Source organism: Miniopterus natalensis, chromosome 17, assembly GCF_054644295.1.
Source record: "Miniopterus natalensis isolate mMinNat1 chromosome 17, mMinNat1.hap1, whole genome shotgun sequence".
Lineage (NCBI taxonomy): Eukaryota > Metazoa > Chordata > Mammalia > Chiroptera > Miniopteridae > Miniopterus > Miniopterus natalensis.
This window is the reverse complement of record NC_142097.1, coordinates 45,612,940-45,629,478: the sequence shown is the minus strand read 5'-3', so window position 1 is coordinate 45,629,478 and position 16,539 is coordinate 45,612,940. Positions and strand designations below refer to the sequence as shown.

The following is a 16,539-nucleotide window of genomic DNA, read 5'->3' as shown; positions in this document are numbered from 1 at the left end:
GCCCCGGCGCCCGAGGTCCGCCGCCCCCGCCGTCAGGACCTGCGACAACCCTCGGTCCTGGTTCCGCTCGGGAGCCGGCTCTTCTGCAGAACGCTCCCCGGTTGGGGCTTGTCTAGTGTTTCCTCGCGATTAATCATGTCCAGTTACGCGCTCCGGTAAGGAAACCTCCGCAGCGAAACCGCTCTCGGCGCGTCCGGGCAGGATGTCATTAGCGTGGGGTCCCTTTGTCCCGTTAGGAACAGTCACAGGGCTCAGGTGGTGTCTCCCGGGCTGCCCGCCAGTGTCCCCGTTGTCCCCTTTGGAAATAATAAGTATCTCGTGGGAGATGCCTTGAGACTAAGTGTCTTGCTTGTAACCATGCTGCCCGCCACCAGTTTTAACTTCTACAGGTGACAGTTCCCTGGAACAGTTTGTCACTTTGCCCGGTGGTGATTTTTTCCATTTCCGTTAACCCTTCTACATTTGTCAGTGGGATTTCTCCTGTAAGAAAGAACCTTCCGTGGGGGGAATGGGTCATTGGGGAGAAAAAGGGACATCTGTAATACTTTAAACAAAAATAAAAATTATTAAAAAAAGGAAAAAAAAAAAGAACCTTCCCTTCTCTCCATGTATTCCATCATTTATGTTGGTATAGACCTTTTCTTTTTATTCCGCAGCTGTGATCCATTACTCTCGTTTATTTTGTTGCTCTGTTTGTCCAGATTTGGGCATTAGGAGCCCCTTCAGGTTGGCTTCTGTGCCTCTTAGTGTGTCCCTCGCCTTTCTGAGCGCGTCCATTCTTTCTGGCACCACAAGCTGTTCCGGGCTCATCCTGTGCTTCCCACAACCGAGCCTGGCATCGTTTCTCTCAGGAGTGCGGGTTCATTTAGCTGTAGAAGGTGGTGTTTGGAAATCAAGGCCTGGCTGCCCCGGCCGGAGTGGCTCGGTGGTTAGAGTGTCGGCCTGTGCACGGAGGGGTTTCTGGTTCGATTCCCGGTCAAGGGCACGTACCTGGGTTGCAGGTTCCCTCCCCACCCCTGTCAGGGTGATTTCCTAAGACCTGGGGATTTCCAAGAGCTTTTTATACCTGATGGGTAAACTTACAGCATAAAAAAGGGCAAGAAAGCTCAGCATTTTACAGATGAGGAAATGGAAGCGCTGAGAGGACCTGGTGTGGCCCTGGCCCTTCCCGTGCCAGGCAGGTGTCCTTGAGGACCCTGAGCGCCATGGCACAGCAGAGGGGACAGTGGGTCCGGAGATTTCTGCTGTTCTCCCAGAAAATTTGTGGGTTCCTTCTGGAAATGAGGGGCTTACTGGGGACAGCTCCTGGCCGACAGATTAGGTGCAGACTGTGAGTCTGATGTTTAAAGCCGATCAGCCTCGTCCTGGGCTTGGGGATCATCCTCGGTGGGATTTGTACAGAGCAGGGCAGGCTGTGCTGGAATGGGGGAGGGGCGCGCAGTGCTCGGTGCAGTCCCTTCACAGATCAGTTTACCTTTGGGCCCTGAGTGCACTGGGGTCTGGTGTGTGCTGTAGAAGCCAGTTTCTCCCGGAAGCAGCTGGAAATGCGGAGGACGGTGTGGTGGCAACATGGGCCCGGCCCCATCCTGGGTCTTTGTTTACTGTGCCAAACAGGTTGAACTTTATCTTGAAAATGGCCAGGAGCTCGAGGCACAGATCACATGATCGGATTTCCACATTAGAAGGGTAACTCCCAAGGGTGGTCGTGTGGCTGATGCCGATGACCGACACAGGGTAGAGTATGGAGGAGTGGTCTTAGAAGAGGGAGTCCGTGGCCTCGCAGGCCTTGGTGTGGTCTCCCAGGGTACTTGTCCAGGGTCACAGTAGCGCAGATGTTGCTGAAGCCCGATTCTGTCCCTGTGCATGTGCACAGGCCTGTGGTGGCCAGACCCCAGAACTCACCAGGCACACACGAGCTCCTCACTCACACAGTCCACCATCGTCACCTGGGCTGGGGGGCAGCCAGTCGTCCAGTCACCGTGGCGCCCACCCCTGGAAGTTGCCTTGTCACCTCCTTATTCCACATCTGCTTTCCCTGGGCTTTGTGGCCAGCCTGCCCCAGACCCAGCCTGACCACTGTTTTCCCAGTGATCCTGGCGCCTTTCCGCCAGCTCATTGAATGGCCCATGTAAAGTGGTCACCTGTGATGTGCGCCACATGGATGTCACCTAGGGCATGCATGCCATGTATGTGTTACATCTTACATGTGCCACATGCATGCCCTCCTGTCGTGTGTCACTCCTGACAAATACCCCATGTGTCAATTCTGATGTGTGTCACTTGTGACATGTGCCTTGTTTGTGGCATGTGCCACACATCACTTTAGGCACGTGTCGCTTTGAACATGCGTCGCTCCCTACACACTACTTCTGATGTGTCACTTGACATATACTGGATGCGTTCCTCTCTACATGTATATTGCTTTGAATATGCATGGCACTTTCCGACGTGTGTCACTTTGGATATGCACCTAACTTCCAACATGTGTGCCATTTCTAATGTGTTGTTTATGACAGGTGTCGTGTATTGTGTCTGGCATGTGTGGTGCACATGACATGCTTGTTGCTCATGATATGTACCATGTGTTTCACTTTTGACAAGTGTCACTTGTGCCATGTGTCGTATGCATGTACCTCGTGACGTATGTGCCACTTATGGCCCTCATGGTCTGGGCCTGGTGTGTTCCTGACCTGAGGGGCCCTGGAGGAACCGCCTCAGGTGCTCCAGGACTCAGTGCTGCCAGACAGCTGGGAGCTGCCCAGAGCTGCTCCTGCTCCTGCTCCTGTGGTGACAGTGATCAGTGTCCATGGGGCTCTGAGGTAGACGTTGTGGAAGGACAGTGAGAGTCCCTAATGGAACCTGCTCCCCACCTCTCTCACCGCAGCTGCCACAATGTTGCTGCCACCCTCGGAGCAGGCCCTGAATGAGCTGCTGGCTCGCAAGGAGGAGGAGTGGAGGGCGCTGCAGGCCCACCGCGCCCAGCTGCAGGAGGCTGCTCTGCAGGATGCGCATGCCCAGCTGGAGGAGGCCCAGGGAAGGCTGCGGCGCCTGCAGGAGGACTTCGTCTACAACCTGCAGGTGCTGGAGGAGCGGGACCGGGAGCTGGAGCGCTACGACGCTGCCTTCGCCCAGGCCCAGAGGCTGGAGGAGGCCAGGCAGGCCGAGGTGAGCGAGCTCAAGATTGAGGCGGCCAAGCTGAGGCAGGCACTGGCCAGTGAGGCCCGGCAGCTGGAGGACCTGCAGCAGCAGCACCAGCTGAAGCTACAGGAGCACCGCCTGGAGCTGGAACGGGTCCACAGGTAGGACACACCTGCTCCTTCCCTCACACATTGGCCCTCAGCCCTTTCAGTGGCTGCCTGGCCCTGTGCTGTGGGTGTTGGGCCTATTCACTCAGGCACAGAGCTGGCCAGTGGGTCCAGCCAACAGGTGGTCACCCCTCTACCTCACCTGGATCCGGAAAAGAGCTGTCGCCTTTCACCAAGTCCAGCCCCTCCCAGAGCAGGAAATGTCTTGATAACTGCTCACCTGTAGCACAGATGTTGGCACCAGGTTATTTCTGATCCTGTTAAGTGACACTGTGAAGCACTCGGAGGGCCAGAGGCAGGTGTGGTCACGCTGCCCTCTTCGGAAATGCAGATCTTATTTTTCATCCCTGTGTAGAGTGGTTAAGGCAGCCTTACAGTGCTTTACCTTATTTTGTAAAGCATCTCCTCAGGTCTTTTGCCCATTTATTTTTGCCAAATTTGGGGCATTTTTAGCCATTAATGTCTTTCTTCCTTTTTTAATTAATAGACTTTTAAAAAATGTCTTTATTGATTTCAGAGAAAGGAAGGGAGAGGAACGGAGAGATAGAAACATCAATGATGAGAGAGAGTCATTGATCAGCTGCCTCCTACACGCCTCCCACTGGAGATCGAGCTGCAACCCGGGCATGTGCCCTGACTGGGAATTGAATGGTGATCTCCAGGTTCATAGGTCGATGCTCATCCACTGAGCCTCACCGGCCGGCCCTGAATGCTTTTCTTTCCACAGTGTCAAGAATGGTGAGATCGATCACCAGCGGGAACAGTACGAAGAGCTGAAGTGGAAGCTGGAGAGGAAGCTCGAGGAGTTCGATGGCGAGCTTGCCCTGCAGAAGCAGGTAGGATGTGCGGGCGTTGGGCCCCTGCCCAGGTGTCCCAGGTGCAGGAGGGTGAGCAGTTAACCATCTGGTGTCTGTGGGATCCCAGCTGAGTTCCTGGGCGGTGTCCCCTCCGTGTGGTCTGCAGAGGGGTCCGATGGGGCCTGACTCCTCTGCAGTGACTGACTGCAGTTCTCCCTCCTCAGAACAAGTAAAACCTCCCCATTTGTTTTCGGAGAAAGTACCATTCAGTTAAAATTTGAGGTGGTTGCTGTAGAAAAGAGCCAGGCACTCATGTTGTGATGACTCTGTGTCTTTTTGCAAAACAATAGGTAATTATAAGTTTCAGCGTAGATTTGTCAACAGACAGGTGATGCTTAAGCCTGTCACCAGTTTCTTCTCAGTTTTGTGAAGCTCTGACAGACTCAGTTGCCAGGTCCATGTCTCAAGCTGCAAGGGTGCAGGTGCCAGGTGGTAGGTCCTTGTCTCCTTCCAGGATGTGCTGAGCTGTTTCACTGTAGCAGCAGCTCCTCGTGCACGTGTGAATCTACCTGCCTCTCACATCAGGCATGGCCTGGATCTGCACTGTGCAGGTGGGGCCCAGGCATTAGGTCACCTCTCAAGGTCCCCTTATAAGTGGCAGAGCTGTCACCTGAGTCCAGGACTGGAACTCTCAGCCACTGCGTCCTGCCCGGGGTGGTGCCTATATCTTACTGTGAGATACGTGTCCGTGATGTTGGAGAGGGAGCATGATCCACAGTCAGCCTGTGCTGTGTCCTGTCTTGGCCCCTCTCAGAGCGATGCTGGGTGAGCCCTGGGTGCCGATGACCGCACCGTGGGCAGATGTGTCCCATGTGCCTGCCTGTGCCAGCTCCATTCTAGACACTGGGCCAGTGCTTCTCCAGGACAGAGCTGCCCTGCTGGTGGAGTGGGGCCTGGCTGCCTGGCTCACCAGCCCTCGGCACGATGTTGGCACCCTGAGACAGGATGGCATCCAAGAGGCACTGTGCCAACTGGGGTGGAAAGGTGCCTGTGGACACAACTATCTCCTGACTGCCCTTTCCCACGTGGCTGTGACTACTGACCTCAGAGTCCCCACCTTTCCTCTCCCCTCTGGAAGTCGTTGCTCACAGCACCTTTTAGAGGGCTTGAAGTTTTCTGCTGAGGACTTTCTTTTGGAATTCTCAGGACCAAAACTCGTCCACTGTGAGTGGGTATGACATTTGGGAGTAGCCCTTGTCCTGGGGCACTACCTAGGGACCTGAGCTGGTTGAGCAAGAAAGACCAATTGTGACTTTTCTAGTAGTGAGGGGGTTTCCTTAAGTGGTACCTAAGTCACTTCCAAAGAAGGCATCAGAGGGGCCCCGGGCAGCAGTGGGTGGCCCTGGGATCACCGTAGAGTGGTGGTCAGCTGCCAGTCTCTGGGGGGACAAGCTGTCCACACTTGGAACCTCTGCTGCAGTTCAGCTCCTTTGGCTGTGAGCTCCTGTGTCGGCAAGCAGCGCCCCTAACCGGTGTCGGGGGCCTTGGGTCTCTGGAATGACAGAGCCTCGGTATTAAACTCTCCAGCTTTGGTGTCCCACCCAGGGTGCTGCCCAGAGCTTGGGGAGCGTTTCTTGGAGAGTTGCATGTCCTGGGGGAGGTGGGGACAGAGTGGCCATGGACTCAGCAGCACAGTGCCCTCAGCATCCTGCTCCTTCCCTGCCGTCACAGGCCCAGCTCCACCTGCCCCCTGGCGGCCACAGCCTGTAGAGCTTCCAGCGTAAATGAGGTGCTTTATCCTCTTGTAACCCATCAGGGCTAGTGGATGAGGCTTACTCGTGTGACCCCTGAGACTTCAGTTTGTTCCGCAGGGGCAGGAACAGTGAAGTGCAGGTTTTTCAGCTGCACTGTGTGTGCGTGTGGGGTCCCTGCCCATCTGTGCGCGCCCTGCCCTCTGTTCACCAAGCCCTCCCTGCAGGAGCTGCTGCTGGAGTTTGAGTCTGAAATGCAGAAGCGGGAGCGCGGGTTCCGGCTGCAGGCGGACAGCATGAGCAGCGCGGTCCTGGCGCACGAGCTCAAGGTACCGGCCACCGGCCACGCTGAGGTGGCCTCTGAACTGGGAGTCAGGGTGCACACAGTGCCTCTTCCTTTGCACGGAGATCACGCCGCCAGAGCACATGCGAGAGGCATGCACACCTGACCTTAGCACAGGCAAGGACTCTCCTGAGGGCAGGGGCTGTGCAGGGGAGCAGGGGCAGGGCGCCTGCCGGGCCCAGCTGGCCCTGACTGGCTACACCTGGGCAGGCTTCCAGCCAGCTGTTAGGAGGATAGAAACCCTGCCCTAGTGGTCAGCAAGGGCCTCCCCCCAGGCTGCCAGTCTCCCCACAGTGCCATAGTCCAGGAGGTGGCACTTGGCCAGCTGGCAGCCCCAAGGACCCTGGTGGTTCTTTGTGGCTGGAGCCCGCCCCGGTCTCAGTTCTTGGCACAGACACCAGTCCCCTTGGGCCCCCACCTGCCTCTCTGAGCTAGTCCTCTGTCAGCCAGGCGTCCAGACCTCAAGGTTGGAGCTGCCCACAGGGACCCTCACTAGGCCACTCTGGGGACTTCTGAGTGGCAGGAAAAGGGTTATGTGGGGGCACCCTGTGCTCCACAGCATGATAGGGGTGGCAGGGGTGGGGAGCACTCCCAAGTACAGGCCCTGCCCCCCCATCTGCTGTGGGAGTGGGTGACAGACCCAGGGCACCTGCTGCCCTCCAGGCATCACAGCTCACACCTGGGAGCTATTCGAGCAGCAGCTATTCTGACCCCAGATGTCACAGTCGAGGAGACTGAGGCCAAAGAGGTTATTTTAAAACTGAGCATGGGGCCAGTACTTGAGGTACATTCTCTCAACGTCCACCTGCATGTGCGAGTCCAGATTTAAACAGTATCACACTTGCTAGGATGTGAAGTAGGTACCTGGGACTGTCAGAGCGACGGGCTGAGTCACAGGCCCCATCGGGGTGCCACTTACTCTCTGAGGGCTATGGGTCCTGCCTCCACCTTGGGAGCTACGAGGCCTTTCTCTCTGATCCTGATAAGTGGTGACCTTGCCTCTGCTGCCCCGTGTTCCGGTTCCAGCCTCATTTTGAAACCTCTTCGTGTCTCCAAGGTCAAGCTTCTGAGTCAGGAGCTGACAGCCCTGAGAGAAGCTGGAGCCCAGGCAGCCGAGTCTCTGCAGAGCGCACAGGCCGCCAATGTGGAGCTGGAGGGCCGGCTGCAGCACAGCGCCTGGGAGCTCAGGGACCTTGCCGCTGTGAAGGACGTCCGGTGCGTGTGCCCCTCAGTGAGGGTCTGCCTGTCCTGGCTGATGACTGTGGGCCGGCCTCCCACTCACATTTGGTTTCTCCAGGATAAAAGACCTGGAAGATGCCCTGCAGTCTGTGCAGCTCACCCGGCAGAGGGAAGAGGCGGCCTTCAGGAGGAAGTGAGTGTTCCTGGCTGCCAGAGTCGGCACAGCCCGGGGACACTTGTTAGAAACCCCGTTTCTCTGATGCATTTCAGCTCTATACCTAGAATCTCTTAAATTATAAAGTGAAATTGTTGAGAATAGATATCATTTCCAGTGTCTCACGAATACTGGCATTAATAGCCAAAATTGCCCTGTAAACCTTTAACACCCACCTAAATGCCACAGCCCACTGCCCTGCATTAACCCTGCAGTACCTGGGCTCTCGCCATGGACGCCTCACGCTCCCCTTGTCTGCCTGACTCCTGCCTCTGCTCCGCCTCCCCGGGTCCTTGTGCTAACAGCATGTAAATGCGTGTAAACCAGAAACAATAGAATCCACTGGAGTCACAGGTTCTGTTTCTAAATGAAGATAGTATGGTAATTATTGGTACAGACTTTACTAAACAGTGTAACGTGCTATAAAGTTCAATAATTATTAAGTAAATTATCACATGTCTTTGGGATTCGAGGCCCCCCCCATGGGGTCCCAGAGCCTGGGAGGCTGGCCGTCCAGGCGGGAGCGGGTGGGTTCCAGCCGCATCATACCTGCTGAGCTCCTTCCAAGTTATGTGCCCCAAGCCACTTGCCAGCCTCCCCTAGACTGCCTGCAAGCCTGGCCGATGCAGGAGCTCCTCCACAGCTTTCAGAAATTTAGATACAAGGCTTTAGAGACTTGTTACCTGACTACTCAGAGACCTGGTGAAGCCCAGTGTGCTGAGAAGGTGAGGAAACAAACCCTGAGTCTTGGTGCACTTTTGCAGAAATAATGTCTATAGACTAAATGCTCCTGTATCGTTTCAGTGCTCAGCTCCCCTGACACCTCTGACTAGCAGACTTAGTTTCAGTTTAGGGAAGATGCAGAGCTATGGGGTCCTCACTGTCTTGCAGACACGAGGAGCTCGACCGCATGGCCAGGGAAAGGGACACGGCACTGGCTTCAGTGAAAGACGCCCACAGGGAGCAGCTGCAGGCACTGGAGGCCCGGGTCCTGGAGCTGCAGGCCCAGTGTGAGGCCCTGGAGCTGCAGGTCCGCAGGGCTGAGTGGAGGCAGGCGGACACCGTGAAGGAGAAGGAAACGGCCACCGACCAGTGAGTGGGGGGCTGGCCTCACTCACCCCCTGCAGGCCCAGGGAGGTGGGCACTCCACAGCCTCTGGTCCCTCCACATGGCTGCTCTTCTTGGGATTGTATGTGTAGAGTGTGTGTGTGTGTATTTGTGTTATGGTGGTAAATACGCACAGCTCTTGCCATCAGGACCGCGTTTGAGTGAGTCAGTGGTGGTGAGCACTGTCCCGCTGCTGTGCAGCCGTCACCACAGTTTGCCTTCAGAACCTGTTCACCCCCAAATCGAGCCTCTCATCAAACTCCCCGTGGCTCCGCCCCAGACCTGGCCCCACCATCTCCTTCCCATCTCCTTAGGGGCTGCACATCCCTGGGATCACACAGGGTGTGTCCCACTGTGTTTGGCCTGTTTCTCTGAGCACTGTGTCCTCAGGGTCCATCACGCTGTCACCTGTGAGGCTTTTCTGTGGAGGGGCCCCATTTCTTTCCCATCTGTGGATGGACATTGGCTTTCTCCACCCTGTGGCCTCCGTGAATGCTGCCGCTGTGAATATGGGAGTGTGCATCTCTGTTTGGGTCTCTCTTCAGTTACTTCGCGTCTGTACCCGGAAGTGGGGTTGCTGGGCCACGTGGAAAGCCTGTGCCTACTTTCTGAGGAGCTTCCAGCCTGTCCCGGCAGCAGATGCACTAGTTTGGGCCCCATCTCTCCCTTAGCCAGTCTTTTCAAGCCTTTTCCTGTGTGGCATCCCAGCCACCTCTGCCCACAGCGCCTGGCGTCCAGGGAGAAGGCGCAGGGGAGACTTTGTAATTGGAGCTGGAGTTGAACCGAGTCTCCTGGTGGCATTTACTGGAGAAAATTAAATTAGTTGTTGCTGGTGTTTACCCTGCTTAGCAACTGGCTTTTCCCTTTGTTTGGGAAGGACTTCTGTCTCTTACTCAGCACCCGCTGCCAAATTATGTCTCTGCTTAGGGGAAAATAGCTTTGACAACTGTCCCACAGCAGGAAGGTAGGGCTCACTCAGGGCCACTCCCTTAGGTCCGAATGCTGGTTTGTTGTTTGACCCATTCAAGTGACGGCAGGGTGGTCGGAAAGGCCGCAGTGACTCACGCTCACGCTGGTCCTCTGTGTGGTGTGGGCCCTTCTCGAGGGTCTACAGAACTCCCTCCTCCCTGCCCCCGAGGTCTGTGTGCTCCGTCCCCAGGGGACCAGCAGCAGGAGAGCCCGAGCCTCAGGGTCTATCAGTGTCTCTTTTTTAATCCGTACCTGAGGCTATGTTCTTATTAACTTCATAGAGGGAGGGAAGGGAGTAGGGGGGAGAGACAGAAACACTGATGTGGGAAACATTGACCGGTTGCCTCCTGTACATGCCTGACTGGGGATCAAACCCGAAACCTGGGCATGTGCTTTGATGGGACATCGAACCTGCCACCTTCCGATGTATGGGATGGTGCTCCAACTGAGCCACCTGGCTCATGGCCCACTGTCAGTACCTGGGTTGGTGGGAGGGACCATCTGCTCCTGTAGGTGAGGGTGTCTCCTCCCTGGTGGACACACGAGCATGGAAATGACACTGATCAGCATCTCCCTGGAGGGCTGCGCGCGTGTGTGTGTGTGTGGCCACAAGTGTGCATGTGCATGTGAGTGTGTGTGAGAGTGCGTGTGCGTGCATCTGTGTTGGGGCTTGTTGGGAGACCTTGCACGAGGGATCCGACCCATACAGCTGCCTCCCTTTCCAGGCTCCGGGAAGAGATTTCCACTCTGAGGTCCAGCTGGGATGCACAGGTTGCCCAGCTCTCCAAGGAGATGACCTCCAAAGACCTGCAGGTCCAGGCCCTGCAGGAGGAAGCGGCGAAGCTCAGGGCACAGCTGGCCAGCTGCCAGCAGGACGTCAGAAGGTGACTGTCCCCGGCGGACCTTGTCGTGGGCACCTCTGTGGGCCAGGCCTGTCCTCAGCATCGAGTCCCTGGGTCATTTCCTGTTGGGGAAAAAGGCAGGAAACAGGAAACAGACAGAAGCAGAATTTCCTCAGCTCTCTGTCCGCAGGTTCATCTGTATCTTGCTCACCCTTGTGATTCTGTTTCTCCTGTTTCCTTTGGCCTCACTTTGATGACCTTCTCATGACCTCCACCGGGGAACCGTAGGCTGCTGTGGACCATCCCTTTTTGGTTTTCTTGGTTATGTTTTTAAATATCTTTATTGATTTCAGAGAGAGGAGGGGAGAGGGAGAGGGAGAGGGAGAGAAACATCGATGATGAGAGAGCCATCGATGGGCTGCCTCCTGACACCCCCTGCTGGGGATGGAGCCCCAACCCGGGCATGTGCCCTGACCGGGAGTCTAACTGCGACCTCACGGGCCCTAGTTTGTGCTCATCTGCTGAGCCAGGCCTGCCGGGCGACCACCCGCTTCTTGAAGAACTGCAAGCACTTGAAGCTGGACTTAGCTCTGTGGAGCACGGCTTAGCTCATCCCACAGGCTTTGGTTTACTCCTGACCCCTTGTGATTTTTCCTTAGTCTGTGGTCATGTAGAAATGTGTTCCCCGTTATTTTGGGATTTCCAGATACCGTCTTGTTTCTGATTTCTAACAACTCTATTCTGGAGAGAGGACATACTCTGCGTGAGTTCCCTCTTCTGTGCATGTTTGTTCTGAGGCTTTAGGGTGTGTCCTCAGTGGCTGTCTGATAAGGACAGAAACGATGCCTGTTCCTGCCCTGGGCTGTGGGACACACACACACACACACACACACACACACACGACAGCAGCTCCGCGGCCGCCCCCCCGGCCCCACCGTCACTTTTCAGACCCTTGGGGACCTGAGGATGACATTATGTTTGCGGTTTTAACACCCGTAGGTACCAGCGGCAGCTGTCTCTGGCAGTGGAGAGGGAGCAGGGCCTGGAGCGGGACAAGGTGCAGCTGGGCCTGGACTGGCAGCGCCGCTGTGACAGCATCGAGCGGGACCACTACCGGAAGTCCGAGGAGCTGATCCAGGGCCTGGCCGCAGCCAGGGAGCAGGTGCGCTCCCAGGGCGCCCACCGCGTGGCTGGGCTTGGGCTCTTACCGGCCGCCCTTTTAATTTGGAAACACTGATTCTCACAAAGCAGCCTGACTTACAGCAACAACGGCGTAGTGATGAGTGCCCAGCAGCTTCGCTCGGTGTCTCATTAGCTATTTCTCCAGCTGACCGGGCGGGGCAGTTCCCACATCCATGTGCAGCGGGGCAGGGAAGCAGGGTGGTGGGGATGGGAGACAGGGCTGATCACCACGGGCCTCCATGGCACTTCTCGAGCGTCTCTGTCTGCCTGTTAGGTGGGTGGAAGGTGGCAGCAAATGAAGGCTGGCACTGCCCCTCATGATCCTCCCAGGGTGAACCAAGTCCACACTCTCTCCAGGCGGCTGCCAAGCTCCAGGAGACGGAGCGAAGGCTGTGTGAGCAGGAAGTGGTGCTGAAGGCCCTGACCCTGGAGAGGGACCAGGCCCTGCAGGCCCTGAGGACCCACAGGCCCCTCCCCGGGCAGGAGGTGCAGGTGAGCCCCCGGCCCCCCAGCATCTCACCCTCCTGCTGCCCCGTCATGGATCCTGTGCCTGCTTTGCTCCTGCTCTGTGGAGTTTGAACCCTTGCTGTTTACATTCATGGGTCTCTTCTCTGATCTGCTTTCAGTCCTGCCCGGTCAGTGTTTTGTTCCAGGAGATGTGTTTTTCATCTCCGCAGATGCGAGGTGGTCCAGTTTAAATGTCTCCCTTTTCTCTTCTGACCGCGCTCTTGTTTATTCCAACCCGTGAGCACGTGGCAGTGTCGATGCTGTAGCCCTGGCTGAGTGCTGCTCACACGAAGTTCCTGCCGTCCCGCGTCTGCGTGTGTCACAGCCCCATCCTGTGTTCTGTGTGCTCACACGTGTGTGTGTTGCTATGTGGACTCGTCTGTGGTTCTCCTGGGCACAGACCTGGGGGCACACTGCGGTTCGGATGACAACCTGTGTAACCGTTGAGGACCCGCTGCCTTCTCACAGCAGCGTGTGCACTCACCCGTCACGGTGCACGAGGGACCGGCCCTGTCCTCGCCAGCACTTGGTGCTGCCTCTCTTTCATCACAGGCACCTAGCGTGTGACTCGTGACTTTCTGACTGAAAAGGGAGAGTCCCCAAGTTTCTCAGTGAGTCTCCGCTGAGAGAGCATCTTGCCTTGTGAGACCTGGAGAAAAGGAGGTTTTCATGCTTTGTCAATTTATAAAGGATTCGAGACCAATGAGGGGCACAGGGGGCAGGGCGGGAGGACGCGGGGACGCGTGGCCTCAGGGTCGCTGGTTTCTTCTGTGGCCATAGCCGCCGTCTTTTCTGCCTTGTACTCGGCAGACGCTCCCAAGGGGTCAGGAGGAAGGAATGAGCACGTGTTTCCCGCCTGGTGAGATCCAGCGGCTGCAGGAGCAGAACACGAACCTGCGTAGGGCAGTCACGCAGATGAGGGCGGAGATGGAGGCTCTGAGCCGGCAGGCCCTTCCCTCTGCCCCGCCTGGAGGAGGTGCTGCGAGCTCACCCCGGCCTGGCACACAGGCAGCCGACACCGGGGCTCCTGGTGAGCGAGGGAACCAGGACCCGTCCCGGGGCCCGAGAGATGCGTCCCCCTGCCAGGGGTTACCTCACAGCCGGCAGCTGCTCCCCCTAAGAAGAAGCTTCTTACTGGGAGGGGGAGGGCAGTGAAGGGTGCTTCACACACTTAAAACCCAGAGGCAGGCAGCAGGGGCCGGGTCAGGGAGCACCCCCTGGAGCGGGGGCAGCGCCCAGCCGCTGGGCTGCGGCTGTCCTCGGGGTGTGCCCGTCCGTGCAGAGGTGACCACCTTGCCCGGCCGGCTCAGAGCGGGGCCCCTGGGTGACTGGGTGGAGAGAGAGCAGACTGCCAAGACGGCCTCACGCTCGGGAGACGATGGTCGCGCCCGTGATGGAAGCTCGTGGGGTTGCGGGAGCGAGTATTTCCTCCTGAGTGCTGAGCCCTCCCTGAAGAGCCCAGCGAGCTGGTCTCTGGACGCTGGGCTCTGGGGGCCAAGGGGAGGGTGGAACACAGGGGCCAGGACACTATGAAGGTCGGGCAGGGGTGGGGGTGGGTCAGTGAGGCGAGCAGGCCCCAGCTGGTCGAGCCTCTGCCCTGGGACGCTGGGCAGTGGGCAGTGTCCAGGCCTGTGTGCATGCATCTTTACAGGTGGGTTTTTATTTTGCAGACTACGTTCTGGCCCTTGAAGCAGAAATACGAAACCTAAAGGGTAAATTTAAAACATTGGAAGAGCAGCTGGGAGATGTGCTGGATTCTTCAAAGATGCCCTTGTCTCATGTCAGCGTCCAGCCCAGCGTCTGCCCCGCAGCGGAAGCCCCCGGTGAGGGTCCCGGTAACATGGCCCTTGTTCTAAACTGAAGTGGTAACTGCATGAGTCAGCTAGCTGCAGACTCGGAGCTCAGGCCCCTCATTCCTGCAGCCCCTTCCCGATGCCTCCCTGTCCGTCTCCGCCTCGTGCAGAGCGGCCCACGTGTCTCCCGTTCCTGTCTGGCCCCTCCACCCGTGCGCCTGGTTGACACGCACATACCCATCGGTCCCCTCAGCACCCGAGGAGGCCACGCTCCATGTCTGCTCCGTGTTGGCTCGGAGGCCACAGGACACGCTGCTGTGGTTTGCGTCGGCACCTCTCTCTGTTCTGTGGGGTGTGATCTTCTCCGTCCATTCCCTCACCAGACGGCCCAGCAGGCCCAGGAGAGGGATGGCTGCGGTTAGTCCAGCGCCGCAGCGTTTGTCGTAGGCTCTCCTTTTCCGTTACTCTGACTCCTGCTTCTGACCGTGGGAACCGGGCTCCCGACGTCCTTGGTATGGACACTTCTCCCCTCAAGTTCTCTGCACGGCAGTGGCCTCCCTGGCCCTCTGGTGCTCCGCCCGCCGCACAGACACAGTCCCGTGCCTCACGGTGGAGGCCCTGCCTTCCCCAGCTGCAATCTCGCCCTCCTTTCTCTCTGTCATTTCCCTGCGGAGTTGCCGCTCGGTGTTGACGGGAGCTGGCTCTCGTCTCGACCCCAGAGAAAAGCTCCCAGTATTTCACTTTCTGGTTTAATGTGTGCTGAAGGGTTTTTGCTTTTTGTTTCTTGGTCAGATTGAGAAAGTTTCTTTCTGTTTGTACTTCAACACAGATCTTTATTTTCCCTCACGGTTCTGTCGATTTCTGCTTGATGTGTCTGAAGCTTGTGGTTAGATACAGGGATCCAGTCGCTACGCTGTCCTGGGGAACTGGCCTTGAGTTGTTGGGCAGAGTTGATCCTGGCCGCGTTCTTGCCTGGCGGGCACCTGCCTCACTACGGCGGCCACCGTCCCGCTGGAAGTGGCTTTATCACGGGCAGCGGCAGCCAGTGGAGGTTGACGCCAGTGGAGGTTGGCAGCATCTCCCCTGGTGCGTCCGTTTAGTTGGCATGAGCTCCCTCGAGGCGGCTGGTGCCGGATGAGCCCCCAGCTCCGTGTCTGTTTCCTGCTTCCTCGGGCTGCTCCCCGGTGGGGCCCCTCAGACGTGGCTCAGTGTCCCTTCCGTCTGTCTGTAGTCTTTCAGGGCGTTTCTCTAGGCAGCGTTTCTAGTGGTGGTTCTGGGGGTTACGATATGCTTGCTACCTCAGTCGTGTCGTGTCCACGTTTCGGGGGAGCTGGGCCCTCCTCCCCCTGTTGTCACAGATGTCACCTCTTTCCACACCGAGAGCCCCACACGTGGGACCCGCATTTCTGCCCTGAACTGTCAAATGTAATTTTATTTTTTTTTTATTTTTAAATATATCTTTATTGATTTCAGAGAGAGAAAAGGGGAGAGAGAGAGAAACACCAATGATGAGCGTCATTGACTGGCTGCCTCCTGCACGCCCCCTACGGGATCGAGCCCGCAGCCCGGGCACGTGCCCTGAGCGGGAATCGAACCCCGATCGCCTGCGTCCTAGGTCGACGCTCAACCACTGAGCCGCACCCAGCCAGGCTCGAACGTTATTTTAAAAGCTTGGCAGGGATGTAGCCTGTCGCACAGACCTCGACGTGACCCCCTGATGCCGGTCCTGACGGTCCAGGCTTCCTTTGCTGCTAGCTCCCTCCGTCTGCAGCTTCCCCCACAGCCCCTCACAGCAGATCTGCCTCAGTTTTCGCTTCTCTCTCCATGTGGGGACCCTCCCGTCTACTCTTCACGTTGAGGGGCCCAGGAGTGGCAGTGGGCGTCCTCAGCCTGACGATGCGGAGAGGGCAGGCGGCCGAAACTGTCCCCTCGCCTTAGGCGCCCAAGCCTGACAGAACCTCTCTTTCTACAGGAGGAGCCACGCCAGCTGATGGCACGTCCATGGGGCTGGCGCTCAGGCGGCTGGGAGACAGGGCACGTCTGTTGAACTTCCTGGTGGCCCGGCTCAGAGGGAAGGTACGTCCGCTGACGTGCTGTGTGGGCCTCTGACTGGGCTGTGCTGCTGGGTGGGCAGCGGGCGGGCCCTGGAGCCAGCCTGGAAGCTGGTTGAAAGTGCGTTTCTCTGCTGCGGGGACCTGGGCTCGGCCACGCCTCTCTTTCTGTTCGCGGGACACCAGCTCTGTGAGCACCCTGGGGGGCGGGGGGTTACGTCTGCAATGCCTCTGGGTGCCGTGTCCCAGTGCCGCCCACTGTTGGAATCTCACGCACTTACACACGCACACGCTCATGCGTGCACACAGCACGACCAGGGATACACATCCACACATGAGCTGTTAGTTCTGTCTCAGAAACCACGGTGACTTGATCATCCTGGAAAATTTCCGCCTCAAAGTGTTTTTTGTTTATTTTTAAATCAACAGTCCTTTTATCAAGTGACGACATTTTTTACTGTGTGTGACAAATTCCAAGAATACGGTATTCTCAGGAATT

The 16,539-nt window shown here is 57.3% G+C and overlaps 1 protein-coding gene across 1 annotated transcript in view; it reads left to right on the top strand.

Annotated features, from left to right (window-relative positions):
- CCDC57 (coiled-coil domain containing 57) overlaps nt 1-16,539 on the top strand; it is a 41,905-nt gene continuing 25,366 nt past the window's right edge. The window contains exons 1-13 of the mRNA XM_087826434.1: nt 1-155; nt 2,885-3,299; nt 4,033-4,141; nt 6,081-6,182; nt 7,254-7,411; nt 7,494-7,568; nt 8,481-8,681; nt 10,391-10,549; nt 11,507-11,669; nt 12,047-12,181; nt 13,007-13,226; nt 13,867-14,019; nt 15,962-16,065. Of these exons, the coding sequence (XP_087682560.1) occupies nt 2,893-3,299; nt 4,033-4,141; nt 6,081-6,182; nt 7,254-7,411; nt 7,494-7,568; nt 8,481-8,681; nt 10,391-10,549; nt 11,507-11,669; nt 12,047-12,181; nt 13,007-13,226; nt 13,867-14,019; nt 15,962-16,065 (1,986 nt within the window). The 5' untranslated portion in view covers nt 1-155; nt 2,885-2,892. The remainder of the gene's footprint in view (nt 156-2,884; nt 3,300-4,032; nt 4,142-6,080; nt 6,183-7,253; nt 7,412-7,493; nt 7,569-8,480; nt 8,682-10,390; nt 10,550-11,506; nt 11,670-12,046; nt 12,182-13,006; nt 13,227-13,866; nt 14,020-15,961; nt 16,066-16,539) is intronic.